The sequence below is a fragment of the Branchiostoma belcheri genome, unplaced genomic scaffold (genome assembly GCF_001625305.1).
Source record: "Branchiostoma belcheri isolate BF01 breed outbred unplaced genomic scaffold, Haploidv18h27 scaffold272, whole genome shotgun sequence".
NCBI lineage: Eukaryota > Metazoa > Chordata > Leptocardii > Amphioxiformes > Branchiostomatidae > Branchiostoma > Branchiostoma belcheri.
In genome coordinates, this window is record NW_017803879.1 from 2840 (window position 1) to 22726 (window position 19887).

A 19887-nucleotide genomic window follows, 5' to 3' on the forward strand; every position below is an offset into this window, starting at 1 on the left:
AGCGACTTTGTTAAAATAATGTGCGGATTTGTTTTAAAAGGTCGGAAATAATTTTCTTGCACTACTAACACCTCAGAGGGACGTTAGGAATGCAAGAAAATTATTTCCGACCATTTCCAAAAGAAATAGCGACTTTGTTAAAATTCGCCTGTATAACGCGTTTCAGGCTCCAAATTGTAGCTTTTGCACGAAAAAACCGTCCAAAATTACATTATACGTATAATGTGCGGATATTCTTAAAATTTCTGGAATATTTTACTTGCACTTCCAACACCTCAGAGAGGCCATTCGGTGATCCATTCCTTAAGCAGAATGTGTCGAGAGGTTACTCCGTCCGCTACCACGACGGACCGCTAACGCCGGTGAAGTGGAAAGACACCAGGACGCTGATCGTCGTATCGACGGCGACAATCGTCGGTGCTCCCGGTGTACAAATTGCCAGGCGATCGAAAGGTCGTGGAGGAGGAGTTATCCGTCAGAAGGTGCAATGTCCCGCGATAGTGGACTTGTACAATCGCTACTACAAGGCGGTTGACAAGGCGATTGACCAGCTAAGGTCTTCCTACGAGTTTAGGCGCCCGTCGAAAAGGTGGCACCGGCAACTGTTTTGGTATGTGCTGAACAAAGCAGTAGTGAATGCATACCTAAACTGGAAGGTCTACACAACTGAAAGAAGTGCCAAGAAGCTTCCCGCCCACAAAACTGCCCAGCTGAGATTTCGCCGAGCGTTGGTGCGGCAGCTAGTGGGGAATTTCTCGGCAAGACGCAGAGCACCTGCTAGGAACCCGCCAAAGCGCGCCGGTTGATGCCGGGAGCGAGGCGTCTGAGGCCACACGAGACTATCTACAAATGCAACACCTGTAACGTTTCCGTCTGCCGCGTTTCTCTTCGCCCAGAGTGCTGGCGTGAACACTTAGAGGAAATGCGGACAGTTACATAGACGATTTGGGGTTTATTTTGCTCAACAATGGGAAGAATAGAGTATGTTGGAAGAGCGGCAATGTGTTGTAGTAGGGCCGGGAAAAGGCGTGGTACTGACCGATAATGATTCTTGTTTGTGGCCGGGAAAGGCCGTTAGACAGACTGTTAAAGTGTTAAAAAACGATTTCAATTAATTCTGCTGTACGGCACATCAAGTTTTTCATAAACAAATTGATTTAACTTACTTTTACGGACTGTACAAGCCTCTGAACCTTCAGTTGCTATGGAAATAGAAGCACCGTAGAAATACCGAGCGCATGCGATGGTCTGCCTCCCATGCTATTCTGAAGTAATTAAACATTCTTAGCGTTTATGTTCTTCTGTTAGTGTTGCCATATTGAAAAGAGTATGTTGGGTTTTTCTGTTTTATATCCTACCAACATGAGGAAATAATTTTCGAAAATATCGTGTGCAGATTGTAACTTTTAGTGACTCGCTACAGGATACAGCTATTGGACTGAGTGAGTGGCAACGCTGACCACCAACCGCTGAACAAAAAAATACTGGAAATTCTATACCTATAAAACGACTTACGGTATACCAGAAATGCGAGTAATTTCGTGCAGGTGTACTGTGAGACAAAACTGAATTATTGATGGAACTGACAACAAACCGCTAACAGCTGTGTGGGTGACCATCGAAGGAAAAATGTGGGCTACGCGCGACGACCGCCGGGTTCTGCTGACGAGTCAACAGGACATAGCGAACGTCGTTCCAGAGGAGTCAGCCCAACACCGTCGAAAGTTCTTCGCCAAGCGGCAAGCTTCTCGTTCACCGGACCTTCAACCTGACAATAAGAAAACCAATGTCTTTGAACCCTTGGCACAAGTGGACTGCCCCTGAAGGGAGGGACGGTAGAGACTGAACTGAATAGAGTTACTCGGTTTGTTTTTCCCCTTCCTTCTTTATATATTCAAAATGGATTATGTGCCGGTTTTCTCTTTTCGGGAGGGGGGGGGGTCGATCAGGTAGTGCCTATTTATTTCCTTGGAGTGTAACAAATATTTAATCTATTTACTTGTGTAATATTACGATTCTTTTTTTGTGTGGAAGCTCACCTGATATTGATATTGAATCCTATACTGACATTAGTACTATCGTGTAATTTTTTCTTATGACATATAAAAACATCTGATTGTGAGCGTGGGTCTTTTAGGCCCTCTAGTCGCTAGTGTTTAGTTTACAAACAAAAGTAAACCATTGTAAAGTTGTGTTGCGATAAGAAGACACGCACTGTTTGTTTTGATGCATGTTTCACTTTATTTATGCATGGCATGTTACCTTATGTCTCTGTTTGTTTCATGTAGTGGATATATTGTTTATTGTAGTACATATTATGATAAACCCTGTTGCCTGATAGATATAAGACAAGTTTTTCACACTGGTTCGTTTACTTCAATTTTCGCTTTCTGCGGACGCCCAGCCCTTATTTATTTTTATAGAGTATTAAATATTTTCATCCCTATTTATGACTTCGCCCAAAGTCAATATTTGTAGCTATAATTGCAATGGGCTGGGCGACCGCAGAAAACGACATGGAGTATTCACATGGTTAAAAGACAAAAATTACCAAATTTACTGTCTACAAGAAACACATTCTTCCATGAAAGTTGAAACAGAATGGATATCAGATTGGGGGGCACCAATTCTTTTTAGTCACGGTTTAAGTAATAGTAGGGGGGTAATGATTTTATTTAAGATAAACGTCTCCTACACAGTACACAGTCGTTTTTCTCACTAACTGACAATTCAGGTAGGTGGATTATGTTGGATATAACTATAGATTCTAGTCGTTTTTGTTTGGTTAATATATATGGCCCCAATTCTGATGACCCTTCTCTTTTCACAAATTTGGAAACAACTATACAAAATTGTTTAGATCCTGAATCATATATTGTAGTTGTAGGTGATTTCAATACTGTTCTTAATACTGATATAGATAGAACCGGGCATCGAATTTCAAATTACCACCCAAAATGTTTTCAAGCAATCAATTCACTATGTGCCAATTTAGATTTGATAGATATTTACAGACACCAAAATCCTAAAACAAAGCGATATACTTGGAGACGTAGATTTCAAGCAAGTCGAATTGATTATTTTTTAACGTCCTTTTCCGTTGTGTACGTGGACACATTATAAAATATTCGTCATGGAAATATAAACAACTGAAATCGACTGAAATTTATCTAGCAAGTGAAATCTGCAGCCTGCAAGAAAGCTTAGACGCTGTTTTTGACCCAAATACCTTTGTTAAATTACAGGAAAAGAAGCAGGAATTAGAATTATTTTATCAAATTAAATCTAATAATATAATCACCAGTAAAAGAGCAAAGTGGATGGAGCAAGGGGAGAAGTGCACTCGTTTTTTTAATGAATTTTGTCACTAGGGATAAAGCTAGAAAAAATATGGCCAAACTTGTCTCTGCAGACGGTCAGATCATAACCAGCCCTTTAGATATTCTCGAGGAACAGACAAACTTTTATCATAATCTTTACTCTTTAAAGGAACCACCAATGTCAGTAGATGCAGATGTTTTTAAATCCTTTTTTCCAAATAGTAAACGAGTATCTTTGTCGCCCGAAGAACAGAGAAAATGTGATGGTTTAATAACTGAAGAAGAATTGAAGAGGGCAATTAATTCCTTTCCATGGGGTAAAGCCCCCGGTCTAGACGGCCTTCCGATAGAATTTTACAAGACTTTCTTTAATTGTTTAAAGCAACATATGCTTGACTGTTTTAACTTTTCGTTTGATGTACACCAGCTATCTGATACACAAAAAGTAGGTCTTATTACATTAATACTTAAGCAAGACCCCACGGGACAGGAAAAAGACCCTTCGTATCTCAAAAATTGGCGTCCCATTACTTTACTTAACTGTGATACGCGTGTTTTGTCCAAATGTCTCGCTCTTCGCATGAAAAATATTATTCCAAAGTTGATATCATATGATCAAACAGGTTTCCTGCAGGGGCGTAGTATTTGTGACAACATACGCAGATTATTAGAGATAATAAAATATTATGACAAAAATGATTTTCCCGGTTTAATTTTCATTGCTGACTTTGAGAAGACCTTTGACACCATTAAACTGGACTTTATCTTTAAAACACTGAGGTATTTCGGCTTTGGGGATTCCTTTATTAGCTGGGTAAAAATTCTTTACAAAGATATCTCTAGTAAAATTATTAACTGTGGTTATATTTCTAAGTCCTTTTCCCTGTCCCGTGGGGTCCGACAAGGATGTCCCCTTTCTCCATATCTTTTTATTTTAGGGGTAGAAATACTCGCTGTTAAAATTCGTAGCAATATCGAAATAAAAGGTTTAAATACTTTTGGAATTGAATCTAAAATTTCGCAATATGCCGACGACTCGAATTTTCCACTTGCTCCCGAACTCGGCTCTTTATACGCTTTAGTTACGGATCTAGAAAATTTTTCCTTATTATCAGGACTATGCCCACATTTTGATAAATGTAAAATATTAAGAATTGGTACTCTAAAAAGAACAAACTTTTACTTACCTTGCCCCTTACAAATACAATGGACGGATGGCCCTGTTAATATTTTAGGAATTCACATCCCAGAACTTTTATCTAATATAGTAGATTATAACTTTGACAAGAAATTGGCTAGAATAGACAAGATATTAATGCCGTGGAAATCTAAGTCTTTAACTCTTATGGGTAAAATCGTTTTAATCAATACATTAATTGTCCCACAATTTATCTATTTACTAACTTCTCTCCCGTCTCCCCCCTCTACGTTTTTTGACCTATATGAAAAAAAGATATTTAAATTTCTATGGGGGGGAGGGACCGGAGCGGGTGAAAAGGAAAACATTGTATGCTACTTATGAACAGGGGGGGCTAAAACTTAGGAATTTGCGGGCTGTGGATTTGACACTGAAAGGTTCTTCAGTTCAGTTCAGTTCAGTTCAGTTCAGGTCATCCTCTTTTGAGGTGCCATTCATAATGTCTCTCCATGTGACTCTGTCTCGCATGGCGGACAGAAGTTCCTCGTCCCGTAGGCCAACCTCTTCCTCGATCAGTTTCTTTAACGTTAGGCACGGACGTCCCCTCCTTCTTTTTACATCCGGTTGCCAGAGACGCACTTTGGCAGCCATCTCTTCGTGGCGTACCACATGACCGGCAAGGGCCAGTCGTCTGTTCTGAATGGTCTGGGTAATCAGGGGTAGACCGTTGTAAAGTTCTTTGTTACTCATGCGGCTCTGCCATGGAACATTCAGCACACACCGAAGCAGGCGCGTGTAGTTACCATTCAGTTTCTTAGACAAGGCTTTAGTTAAAGTCCATGAGTCGGAGCTATATAACAAAGTAGGCTCTACACAAGACTTAAAGACTTTTAACTTTGTGGTATTCTGGATCGGGGCCTTCCACACCTTTTTTAGGGCGTGGCATGCTCCCCAGGCCTGGCCAATACGAACATTAACATCATACACTGAATTACTGTAGCTACCTAAATACTTTTACTGTCCCATCGCTAGCAAGTAGTGCCTGTAGCTGGTCACTTGGATTTAAATGCATCATTTTAGTTTTCAAAGAATTAAGGTACAGTCCAATTTCCTGGGTTGCTGATTCCACTCGCTGTAGAAGACTCTGTGCAGCACGAATGGTGTCCTCAAGTAGACAGATATCGTCTGCAAAGTCCAGGTCAGGAATCACAACCGCCGGATACCTGGAGCTCTGTCTCCTCCGCAGTGTAAGACCATCACTGGAGTTGACAGCCTTGCGTAGTGCGTAATCCAAAGTGATTATGAACAGGAAAGGAGCGAGCGAGCGAGTAGAACACTTGTTTCGATCTTGAAGAAGTCAGTTTCCCCTTCGGGTGTGAGAACTGTTGCTGTTGTATCTTCTTACATGATTTTGATCGCGTTTACTATTGGAGGGGGTATGCCGTAGGCCAAAAGAATTTCAAACATAGTATTACGGTTAATAGAGTCAAAAGCTTTTCTAAAATCAATAAATATGAAAACTGCTTCTTTTTGGTGATTCTGCACCTCTTCTACGATCCTGCGAAGGGCCAGGATTTGTGCTGAGGTCGAACGTGATGGTCGGAATCCATTCTGGTTAGGACGGAGTATCTTGTCAATAACGGGGCGTAGTCTATTCAGAAAGGTTCTTGGTTGTCAAAATTGTATCTAAATAAAGAATGGTTTTGCTCTAAATTAATATTTTTATCTAGTTCTATTTTTCGTACGGATGTATTTCCTTTTTCCCAACTAAAGTATGTGGATTTTAATTCTTTAATGGGGAAAAATTCACCTCTTAGTTCTTTTTTCATGCATGTAATACAGGCTTGGTTAAAGTTCCAACTCCGGCCGCCAGAGGGAGCAGTAGAAATAAAACAACAACTTCTGTGTTTAAATTCAAATATTACAATCGATGGAAACCTTTCTTTTCACAGGTAATGTTTAGTAGAGGAGTAGTGTTTGTAAATGACATTCTAGACTTACAAAATAGGTTTTTATCATTTGATGATCTGACTCAAAAATTTGGGGAAGCCTGTTCCGAAGTTAAGTACAATCAAAGATCTGTATTCGTTTTTTTATGAACGAAGCCAGTTTATGGGACTCGTCTGACAAAATTAAATTTTTGTGGGAGGAATATTTCGATACCCCTTTACCTTGGCACAAAGTGTATAGTTTGCCGTATAAACTTTCTATTGACTCAAACACTCGTATGTTTCGATACAAACTGCTGTTCAAATTTTTAACTTGTAATAAAACATTATTTTTATGGGGGTTAATAGACTCACCAATTTGCAGTCTATGTAAAGAGGAAGAAGAATCAGTCGTCCACCTATTTTGGAATTGTCGAATATCTGCATATTTTTGGAGTCAGGTGGACGACTGGTTCTTCAACATCACTGGTACTCATTTACAAATCAACGCAATCAATATAATTTTTGGTAACCTGAGTGGTCGATGCCCGGTTCTCTCCAATGTTATAGTACTCCTGGGTAAAATGTTTATTTTTAAAAATCGTAAGTATTCCTTAAGTTTATCTGTATTTATATCTTATGTTTCTTACTTTTATAGACTAGAATTAAACATTGCGTATAGGCAACACAAACTATTAAAACATAGGGGGAAATGGGGAAAATTAAATACAATTTTCTCAGAATAGATAAAAAGTTGTTAAACAAATATTTAAAAGAGTTACAAAATCCCATTTGTATTTTTAAACCATGTAATTAGGGGCAACAGGGTTTATCTGTAAAATTTGCACAACACTATTGTACCTGGATTTTACGTTTTGTTTTTGTGGTTCACCATGTATTCCTTGTGTTCCTATGGAACTATTTATAACCATTTTAAATATACACAGTTAATTTCTGCAATTCCAAGCAAATGGAAATCAATTTTGTGTGATAATTTACCAGATCAAGTATGTAGACCTGTAATTCAGAATTACACATGGTTAAAACAGACAAAAGTCAATAGATGTATGTATAAATTTTTCCTGCTGTCTAGCAACCTTATAGATACTGCACATAAAGTACAATTGTCATGGCTGTACCTCTTTGACACCCCCATCCCTTGGAAACAAGTTTATAATTCTTTAATTTAATGCACTATAGACCCAATACAAAATTTTAAATAAGTTTTTACCTACAAATAGATTATTACATATTTGGAAATTGACTGACGACCCTTTGTGCTCATTTTGTCATCTTGAAGAGGAAACATACCTTCATGTCTTTTGGGAATGTCCTAACTTAATAGATTTTTGGAACAAGATTAAATTTTGGTATGTTCAAAAAACCGGTCAAGATATCCTGTTGAACGGTTTTAATATTATTTTCGGAAACCTTCTCCCGGGCACCCCTGTGATCCAAAACTTTATAATCTTAATAGCAAAATATTTCATATTACATAGTAGAAAGTCCAAAAAATTGAATTTTCAATCCTTTCTAAATTTATATATCCTTTTTTAACAAAGTTGAGCTTTATATTGCTACAAATAAAAACAAATTGGAGAAGCATCTCGGGAAATGGGGCGGTTTATGTGTTTAAATCATATTATATCATATTGTTGTGTGATGTAATGTGATGTTATATTATGTCATTATTTATTGTATCATATTGTATCATGTTGTGTGATATAATGTGATATAATGTGATATAATGTTATATCATATTATTTATTATATATTGTATCATGTGTGATATAATGTGATGTTATATTATGTCATATAATTCATTATATCATATTATGTCATATTGTTATATGGTATGATGTGATATTGCATTGTATAATATTATTTATTATGATTGCATATTATATTATGATTTCATATTATATGTACCATATGTATATTTTGAGTTACTTTGGTTTATTGTACTTACATTGTCAAGTTGGATGGTTCACTTTTTTTTGTTATTTTCTTTTGTTGAATAAAAAAAAAGGTCGGCGCAGGAGTACCTCAGGGTTCAGTGTTGGGGCCCCTTTTGTTTCTTGTTTGTATAAATGACATGGTGGACGGTCTAGCTACTTGTCCGTTTCTTTTCGCCGACGATAGCTCCCTGTTAGATATTGTAGATAATCCTGATTTTACAGCTTCTCGACTTAATTCTGATCTGAGAAAGATATCACTTTGGTCTTCAACTTGGCTCATGGAACTTAATCCTTTAAAGACTGAAGAAATGTGTTTTTCTAAGAAATTAAAGGCCCTAGCCATACTCACCTGATATTCTACATCTTTCCAGTTGGTCTTTCTAATTATAGTCGTCCCGTGGGAGAACTAAACAGACCCCCGTTTATGTTCTTCTGTTAGTGTTGCCATATTGGAAAGAGTATGTTGGGTTTTTCTGTTTTATATCCTACCAACATGAGGAAATAATTTTCGAAAATATCGTGTGCAGATTCTAACTTTTAGTGACTCGCTACAGGATACAGCTATTGGACTGAGTGAGTGGCAACGCTGACCACCAACCAACCAACCAACCAACCAACCAACCAACCAACCAACCAACCAACCAACCAACCAACCAACCAACCAACCAACCAACCAACCAAAATACGTATTTTACCGGAATCCATTTATATCAGCAGTACATGTCTTATTCATCATTCTATACGAGGCATGTTACAATTGCGTATTGATTAGTAGACCTAGCTTAGAAGCCTACGATTCATTCTTCCAATATATCCTTGATCCTTCTCATTGCGTTTGCGCTAACCAGCCATTAACCAATCAGACACCCCTTCCTGTTGTTGGGGATCTCAGCTAAAGATAGCAGCTAGTCACGTTGCATCCCCGCCCCTCCACTGTGCATACCAAAGCTGTGGTAAATAAGCAGAATTGTTAGAATTACTGCACGAAGGTAAGACTAATTACATACTATATGTCGTATACCGATTGGGAACCCATCGGAGTTGCAAGACTTCAGTCCAGCGCCAACCAGTGCCATCCAGGCATTCTGACAGAAGGATTTTGCAAGCTAGATTAAAAAAATAATGGAAATTCTACACCTATAAAACGACTTATGGTATACCAGAAATGCGAGTAATTTCGTGCAGGTGTACTGTGAGACAAACACTGAATTATTCAGTCTAGCTACGCATTGCATGATAATGCGGGTTTTATTTGAAACACCTCACAGCCCGAAGACTGAATTTAATGTCCCGTACATTGTATAAAAACATATTGTGACAATATAATCATTACATTTTTACAATACAACACTAAAAGTTAAAATACCAGATTAAAATCAAAGTATATAACGGCATGTACATTACAGGATTACATTACAGAGTGCTGTTTAAAAGCTGGACGAGGTAAGGCAATGGGCTTTTCGCATATCTTGCTGTGCGTGCTGGCAATTGGTCTAGTTTTTTGTTCTGTCTTGTTTCCCTCCCACTGATCTCTCCCCGAAGTCGAGGAAACCAATGTCTGTATTGTTCAGACTTGTACAGCTTCTGGGCAAACTTCAGACACAGAGAGACACGTCGGTCTTCGAGTTTCTGGAGTTGTAGTGCTTCACATGCTGCAGAGTAACTGTGAAAGGTGTTGCCGAGGATGATCTTAGTTGCCCGCACTTGAAGCCAACCAGCTACCCTTGAGTTGAAAAGGGACTACCGGTGGCATTAGCGAGGTGTTGGCAGACAAAAGCATCTCTTAGAACCAGCTCCAGCCATGCTCTGGTGTTTGAAAGTCATTCTTGTGATAACACTGTTGCACCCTCCAATGCCAGGACACGCCCAAGAGGATGGTAAAGTATATTTGTGCATTTCTTGCTTGAAAAAGTTATGACGTGTACTAAACTATTCACTTAAATAAACAGATGTACAGATGTACTGTTTGTTGGACAACAACAGCTGCATTATACCTGCCTAAAATGTATATACCTAAACCAGTGGCTGTCTCCTCGCTGTCCTCCGTTTGTTTTCTGAAGTGAGGTATCATACATAGCATATCAACATTAATTTTTTTGTCACAATGTCTAGGTGAATGTGGTGCATATATCACTGGGAAATCGTCTGGCTTCGTCTATTCCCCCAACTATCCAGGACTGTATAGCAACAACTTGTACTGTCTGTGGACTATAGAGGTCAACACGGGGGAAGGGGTGAAGATGACGCCAGTATCGTTTTCTTTGGAAGATGGCTATGATTTGTTATACATCTACATGGGGGAACTAGACACCCTTACCCTTTTGGGACGGTACACCGGTATGCCTACTGCCTTTTAACACAAGAAAGTTCATATTTGTTACAGCATAGAAAATGTAAAATGGTTTTAACCCTATTCAGACGTGGGAGGGGGGACGCCAAAGTTCATGTCGGATGGCGTCTGAGCGCTAGATCCACCAACATTAGTGACATGTCCTATAATATACATGACAGTGTTTTGGGGGGGCATTTTGGGTTAAAAATTCTGTCATTTTGGTCACACAGGATTCTCCACAATCAACTGGTGAAAGGATATTAAGTCAACGACCCTCGTCCCTGCTTCATAAACTTATTTATTAAACATACAGGGACGAGGGTCGATACTAAATATTGAAGGTATTGATGGTATTGTTGTAGTTCTGACAGAAAGTCATTACAGCTTGACGTATGAAAGAAGAAACCATCAAAACTATCTTTAACATCCAGTACAGGTAGTCCAAGATTTCTTGGATATTTCTAACCAGAATTCTACATTCTTAAATTTTCAACAGGACAAAGCATTGCGGGGGAAATCATTGCCACTTACAACATGGCCCATCTACTTCTCACTTCGGACGAGTCTTACACGGATGGTGGCTTCAAAATCCAATTTGAGGGTAATAAAATACTAACCAAATATAGATATTATGGGTTACATTTTCTAGAAACCATTTCCAAATTCGCATTTACATAATCTTGTAAAGGATATTACTGACTAAGAAATTAATAAATTTCGTGCAATATCCAAGTGAGTGCTCGCCTTGCATTCGGTAGGTTGTGGGTTTGATCCCCAGCTGAGTCATACCAAAGACAGTACCTTTCGTATTAAAGACAGTAACTTTTCGTATTCGCAGGCTCACATCAGTTATGCGGTTTCCGGAGGATGTCATCCATTTAATCAAATCAAAATGGCCCAATTGATGATAAACTTAAGTTCAACGATCTCATACCTTCGCCAAATGATGTTAATCTTTATGACTGACAAAGTAAAGATTACTCCTCCTGATTATGCTAATAGGATCCTCAATTGCATGAATTATATCAGTTGATCATATTCTCCACCAAAAGACAGCCTTATCTTAACAAAGAAAGCCATTCTATCATTTCGTCATAAATTATCCAAATAAGGACCTCATTTGAATAAGTTATGTTCAATCATATTCACCTTTACTTAACTTTCAAATACCCCAAGTATGAAATTCTAGGCAGTTACCCTTATGGAATTATAACATTTCCTCATTAATTATGAAAATTAAGTGTTAATTTTACATAATCAATATCTGCCTGTGTTTCTCTTGTTCTCAATTACATATATGACAAGCTTAAATAGTCCTATAATGTAATGCAGTTGATTTATAGAATTTCCTCATAAGTTATGCAAATTACATTCAGATTTGCATAATTGTCACATAATTATGTCAAGCGTCACTTAAGCTACCTACATACCAAAAATCATGACGATCCGTCAACCGGTTCTTGAGTTATCCTCTTTTGAATATTTTTAAAGAAACGCCCCTGCAGTTCCTGAGCAAGCCGCTAGAGAGCCCAAACCTACGTCCCTTCTTCCCCAGCACAAGAACTACCTATCATACAATAATTTCGTGACCCTAGCACGTCTAGGTCATGAGATATCAAAACCGGAAGTTCAGCTCCAGTACCACAACAAGACGCCAGGGGGCCCAAAGTCTTTCACATTTGAAATACATGTAATTTGAGATCGGAATATCATACATAGAATAGATTATGTTACATATCATCATTATCATTTCATTATTAATGAGCCCAATAAAAAGGTTTTTGTCAAGATAGTTCTTCTTTTCTTTCGGGCATTAGCATTTGATTTGACGGGTTTTCCGTGCCCGGACCCTGGCGTTCCCACCAACGGCTACAGGATCGGAGACACGTTTGACGAGTGGTCGGTTGTTACGTTTGGCTGTGAAGACGGCTACATGTTGCTCGGCCAGCAAAACCTGACTTGTGTGTCCGGGCACTGGAACTTCAGCCCTCCACGCTGTTCAGGTAGGATATGTTAAACCTTGTTCCAAATTGCTTTTTTTGCAAGGCACCTTATTACTGATATTTGTCCGTTTTTTTCTGAATTTTTAAACAGTAGGATAAGTCATTTTCAACTCTGTGGGCTTTTTTCGTGGTGATGTGTAAACGTAAAATTATATATAATTACATCTTTCAGTATGCCACAAATGTCCACAATAAACATTAAACTCAATATAAAAACTGAAGATGAAAACTATGCCATGTTTACACAGTGTGTGTGCCTGCTGAAAGGCGTAATATAACTGACGAGGAGGGGGAGATTATGTCTCCGCACGATGTAGAGACCGGGAGATACCAGAATAACACCGATTGCGGGTACAATACATCATCATCACCACTTTCGTATTGTCATTCAGGCTATTGTAACAATAGTTTGGATCAATGATATATCAAAGCTTCCCTTTGTCCGTTATTACCTCCGGGGAAGGAGATATCCTTCCGCGAGGAGGTTTTACTATGGTTCGAAACATTTCTGTCAGCAGCTGTTTCTCGCGATCGGCTGGACGGATTTGTCTGTGGTTCGGTATACGTATTGCTATTGGGCTGCAGATGATGCAGAACGTTTTTGTTTAATTGCATATTTGTTTATGGGCGTCGAAATAAAAGGTTTTTAAGTGCTCCGGACACCCCCGCCATGCTGAAAATGGTCATTACCATGTTGTTAAGGAATGGGGCGGTTGCAGTTTTGGGTCTTAGCATTCAAAAGGGGTCAAACAGAGGGGTGTCTGGTTCCGATAAAAATTTTGGGTGACGGCGCAGCAATGACGGCGCGGGATGACGGCGGGGGTAATGGCGCGGGTGACGGTGCAGGCTGTGAGACACGTTAATCAACAGTCCATACCGAACCAACCGTCAGTAGCCATCAAACACATACAAACATATTACGCACATAACTTTCATACTACACACAAACAAATAACCTAAACCAATAGAACACAAAAAACCCGGAGGTTTGAAATCTACGATTTCCCTTGTTTTCTTACTATCATTACCTCCATGAAAAATGGAGGTATTGTTTTTGGCGTGTCTGTCTGTGTGTCTGTCTGCCTGTGTGTCTGTCTGTGTGTGTTTCCGCAACTTTGTGGTCATCATAACTTCAGAACGCCTTTATGGATTGTGATGATATTTGGTATGTTGGTAAGTCTTAGGAAGACGAAGGTCAAGGTCAAATATGGGCCTCCTGGTGGATGACCTTGGTACTGCAGCAGAACTTCCGGTTTTTGTATCTTTTGTCCTGAACATGCTATGGTCTTGACTTTTTGATGACAGATAGCTTTTTCTGTCAGAAATAAGTGGTGTGGGTTTGGTCCCCCTACCAGCTTGTTCTGGAACTGCAGGGGACTTTCGGGCGAAATCTTTAAAAGCCAATAAGTCCAGATAGGAACAACATATTTTCATCATTTTTAGTAGGTAGGTATGTGAGAGAGCTGTACACGATTAAATGCAAATTATGCAAATGAGGACCTAGTTTGCATAATTAATGAGGAAATTCTTTAATTACATTATAGTACTTTCATACATGTAATATGTGTAATCAGTGGCAGATAGAGCGTCAACAGATACCAATTATGCAAATGATGACCTAATTTGCATAATTATTGCGAAAATTATATGATTTCTTAATGGTGAATGATGGCTATTCTGTACCTTGTGACATGTAGGTTACTTAAATGTTAACAAGAATATGCATATATTATGTTAACATAGAGGCATTTGCACAATTAATGAGGAAGTTTAAATGAGGATGTTTAAGTGAAATATTGCCAAAGGATAGGAGTTTGACACGCAAAATATTGTAAGGTCTGTATCTGTATCAGTATAGCCGGTATAACCGCCTTTGGCGTAACACACTAGATGTTGAGTGTAGAACACCATAAATTAAACTACATTATATCAATTACTACCTTATTTCCATATTCAATGAAACAAAACATTTACATAAACTCTACATATTTCATGGAGGTATGAAATCTCAGAATTCTTGTTATGTGAATGTTTTGGCTGATTTGGCCTCTGCATTTTCCCACTGGCACCTAAAGGCATACATAGAGCAGGAAATCAGATATACCTTTTCGTACATTTCTGGTAATTTGACATATTTTCAGTGTTTTGACGTGCCTAATAGGGAATAAAAGAATTGTTGAAATTCGGAAGATAATAATATTATATATTTTGATATGTGACACTGAAAGGTGTGCGCCTAGTAATGATCATTATCGTACCCCAAAAGACGCTTCCAAAGTTTATTTGAAAATTAAGTCGGTCAATTCTTTCCTGCAACTTCTGGTGAAGATCTTTAACCTTTCGTATTATTTTCATATTTACACTATGCAAAAGTAAATTGAAAGAAATACATTTGTTCTTATAGCTGGATACTGAGTGCGGATGCAGGGAAGGTTGTGGTCATTGAGTTTAAAGAATTCGACCTAGAGTTTCAGTCAAGATGCATGTATGACTATCTTCAAATACAGGACATACCATATATGAGTAAGTTGGCCAGATACTCATTTTTAGAACTAGAGTTGCAGAAGTATATCGTATAAACATTTCAATTTTTATACAATTTCATTAGAATTTATTGTGAGTTATGTGTATAATTAACCGAATGATACGTTATATTTTTACGGTTATACGAATATAATTACCGAGAAATATTACTCTATTCGATAAAAGTATACTCGAACAACCCTAAGAAAATCAGCTAAGAGCAATATCTTTCGCAGCTTCAACTCTAAGCTTGACTTTTACGCCAGTTTTGTTAACATGCAGGTGGTTGACGTTTTTGTCCTGTAGTTAAAAGAAACAAAAAACGACTATATGTACGTTATAGACTACACATATATGTCTTTATATATCCTAATCAACACCTGTGCTTTACTATATGAACAAATCAGAATTGCGATGATGGTGATGGTAGACGGTGAACGGAACGTCTGCCTCAATTGGTTTCGTAAAAATTATGTTTTCCGTGACTAACCAACCTGATGAAAGTATTCAAAGTGTTGATGTGTGACTATTTAAAAAACTTTTATCATATTCAAGGCTTTATCCAAACTTTCTGTGGCTCGTCTCTACCTCCCGTGTACGTGTCCTTCGGGCGAGAATTGGAGATTTTCTTTCACAGTGACGCAGACGTCTCGAGAACCGGTTTCAAGCTCAATTACAAACAACAGAACAAGTCTGAAGATGGTATGTATGAAACATAATTAATATTTTTGCATTCGTCTAAAGTGTATGGTTTTGGTTTGGTCATGATAGAGTAGCTGTCAACATCAAAACTAGAGAAGGTGCGGATGGATATTTGGTAGTTGAGTGACGCCTGTTGAAACGAAGGTCAAGTTCGAAAATGCTTTACCTTGCGTTTATAATCGGTACTGCAGCGAGCGTTTTATGCTTTTTGTATGTGCAAAGCATAACTCGAGAACCTGTGGATGAAAATTAATGATATTTGATTGGTGAGGAGCGGTTGTGAAAACGAGGGTCAAGTAAAAAAAATCATTTTTGCAAATTTGACGTAAAAAGGAGGTTTGGACAAATTTGCATTGTTTTGTGTAGGTAAGTACTTATGAAATGGTTAACATACAGAGAGAGATTGAGATGTATGAAGTTGTTATCAACGCCCATTGTGCAATGTTCAATGTATTCCGTACGGGCAGGATAAAGGGCTGGTGGCTTATTGTTTGTTGCTTCCTTTTTGTCTATAGATAGTAATATTCATTTTTTAAAAACTTTGTCTGATGTTATGATAGTTAATAAGTTAGGAGATACAGATGTTGATTGTAGGTTGCGCAGCTTGATCACCGTTTATTTGGGAATGGTGTAATGTGTTTGTTTGTATGTGTACCGCATAACTCGAGAAGTTGTTGATGGTTGCGTATGATATTAGGTGGATGGGTAGGAAAGATATGAAGGCAAGGGTGAGGTTCCTCGTTAGCATTTTTGGCCTAGCGACTTCGTGGGGTCGTGTGGCGTAGTTAGGCTCAGACCCAAGGGGTCTCGAGTTCGAATCCTGGCCGATATCACTGATCTTGTGCCTTTGGGAAAAGGCATTTTACGTGACGTTCCTCACTTTACTCAGGTGTAAATTAGTACCTAGCATTGGTTAAGGACGTCCCTCGGATAGGATGTTAAATTGAGGTCCCGTGTTTGGGAGCGCCACAGCCCATGCACGTTAAAGAACCCACCACACTTATCGAAGAGAGTAGGGTTTGGTGGTTCAAACCTTACAGTCTGGTCTCAGGTTTGACATCTTGAAGAGGTGATAGTCACCTGTTATGCCAATCCTTCCACAAATGTGGTAAATCTTCATAAATGAAAAATAGACTATTTTGCTATTTTTGCTCCCTCCACGCGCAGCGGGCATGTTCGTAATTATTAAGGCGTAGCGTGTAAATACATAACTACACAGTACGTGCATACTGAGAATGTGTGAATGTTATAGTAACATTTTTAAAATAAACTTCTTTACTAGGAAAGGCATGTGTTCCCAGACTCTTTATTTGTTATAATATCTTCAAACTTCACTAATATGTCTTAACAAAAAATCTTTTTACAAGATCGCCAGGGATATCAACGGATGCACCATCTGTTAGGAGATACTGGTGCGTTTTCGTCCATGAACTACCCGCACTACCCCTACCGGAACCACGTGTATCAGCAGTGGAACATTGCCGTCGACACACACAAGGCTGTCAAACTGACGTTTGTGGATTTCGATATCGATTTAAACCAAGGCTGTGAAGACTATGTAATAGCTCACGACCCTGATGTTGAAGCACACGTGGCACATTGGTGTGGCACTTGTGTCCCCTCTCCTAAAACCTCGACTGGAAACCGTCTTAACGTCATTTTCGTGACAGACTTTGTGATTCGCAGAGCTGGGTTTTCTGCGCGATATAAAGCGGTGGAAAAGGGCCAAGGTAAGGTCATTCTTTACAATTATTGCCAGCTATAATTGTGATGTCTTGAAGACGCTGTAAGTTATGTCTGACAAAAAGGTGAATAGATAATCTAATTAAATACAACATTACCAAATCTAGTAAATGCGCTGTCAGTAATGCAGATCCAATGGAAATGGGATACTGTCATACACTGGAAAGATCATCTCATGCATGTTCAATGGTTGTAAAAACTAGGTAGTTTTCCTTCATGTCACACCTATTTGGCTATTAAAGTCAGCTAAACTGGGCATCATTTGACATGTAAATTATGCAAAAGAGGAACGGATTTGTTAATCATTATTAAGGAGGACAATGTAAGATTATCGTGATTTTCATAATGGGAATTTAATACTTGTAACACATGTCATTAATGGCAGGTGGAATATACTCAAACACCAACATGCAAATAAGAACCTTATCCCCACAATGAATACGAAAATACAGAAACTGATGTTGGGTCAATAAGGGAATTTGAATGAAAGTTTTTTTTCGTCAAAAACACATGGCAGCCACAGGCTGAATTGCGTGTTTTACAGTAATAACAGATTTAAAAAGACACAAAAAAGTACATGCTTGACCACATTAAAAGTAATTAAGGGAAGTGATTTTAAAACCTACATTATATATACAAATCGTTTTGTTCTTGTTCTGAGGGTGGACAGTAGATGTCTCTGTCTGGTGTGTCTGTCAGAGCCAGTTTCTGAATGTAGGGTGCATCAGCAAGGACTGTGCGAACTTTTGGCAGAGTTCTAGTCGGCTTTGAGCTAGCGATGTCAGTGAGAGCTCTTGTAGAGCTGAGCTATAGCTAGTGTAAGACCGACCCATGATTATATCTTGCATGCCCTTTTCTAGACTCTCTCAATAGACTCTGATTCTACAACAGTTGCCATACTTGGCAAGCATATTCTAACACAGGGCGAACAAAACCGATGTATACTAACACATTATCATGAGAGTCCAGTCCTTGTTTACAGAGAGTTCTTAGCATATACAGTCTACTCCTACTCCTGCTGACAATCATAGCGACATGTTGCGACCACTTCAAAGTGTTCTGTAGAATCACGCCAAGGTTTCGTGCAGCGCTGACGACTTCCAGTTGTGTAGGCCCAATTGTAATCTCAGGTGGCGGCGATAGGTGTCGCATAAAGTAGAAGAAGAGGACTTTGCACTTTGAGGGATTGAGAGTCATATAAGTTACATGTAATAAGGTTGAAGTTAGTTATAAACAAAACAATGCGTATATTGTTAATGCGGAAATTATCCGCATTAATTGCACTGACGCAATGTGTGCTTGGTTCATTTTATTTGAATGTCAGCATTTGGATCCTCCTCGCCACACTAGCGAAGAAACAAAAGTACATAGTAATTTTGACTTAAGTTCATCATTTTAACTCACAAAATAGGATCAGCTACTCCAGATGACCTGCTGTCTAGATCTGATTGGTTTTTGGTGAGTGGAAAAATCAAACAGATCAGCATCAGTTCCTCAACCAATCAGGTTTGGGCTCTGGATGACGAAGGCAGACCGCTGCGCCGCACGGGGGTTACCAAAATGGTTCCTCAAGGTAAACACCTGGCCTCACAGCTGCGCTCTTTCTGCCACATAGCTAATATCATCACAATCCATCTGAAGTAAGGCTGACCCGAATATGCGGAAACACACACACATTCCCAAAACAATACTTCCATTTTAGCGGCAGCAGTGCCGCCATTATTCGTGGAAGTAAAAAAAAAGCACATAGAAGTACACATGTAAATCCACAAAGGTTTATAAGAGCAGCCAGTAATATTTCAAGTTTTATTTTAAGTCACATCAAATGACCTTGCTATCGTGGAAACAGGGTTACTCAAGGGGCTATCAACGGATTTCAGTTTGTTGGCAGATTTTGGGCTCAGCTTTTTTTCTTAACTTTTTTATAATACATGCAAATTAGAAACGTTTTGTATATATGAATAATACGAAATATATATAGTTCCACAGTAGATAAGATTAAGATTATTTGGTGAAGGCACAATAAAGTGAAATTCTAAATCTTACTTTCTAGGAACCGGATGGGAAGTAGTCGGTATAGAACGCTTTCTGCAGATTTCAGTAGGACGTGTTGGAGTGTGGGCAGTCTATAACCACTCTACTGTCATGTACCGTGTAGGGACGTACGGGTGAGTATCAGTCTGGTCACGTCCATCGTTAGTCTAGTAACCAGCGTATGGCCTCCTTCACTCAATATATTG

At 38.8% G+C, this 19887-nt stretch overlaps 1 protein-coding gene across 1 annotated transcript in view; it reads left to right on the forward strand.

Moving 5' to 3' along the window:
- The first annotated feature begins 9898 nt into the window (after window positions 1-9898).
- LOC109472400 overlaps window positions 9899-19887 on the forward strand; it is a 47614-nt gene continuing 37625 nt past the window's right edge. Inside the window, exons 1-6 of the mRNA XM_019772171.1 lie at window positions 9899-9981; window positions 10422-10681; window positions 11173-11277; window positions 12494-12679; window positions 17272-17634; window positions 19701-19815. Coding sequence (XP_019627730.1) covers window positions 9899-9981; window positions 10422-10681; window positions 11173-11277; window positions 12494-12679; window positions 17272-17634; window positions 19701-19815 — 1112 coding nt within the window. The remainder of the gene's footprint in view (window positions 9982-10421; window positions 10682-11172; window positions 11278-12493; window positions 12680-17271; window positions 17635-19700; window positions 19816-19887) is intronic.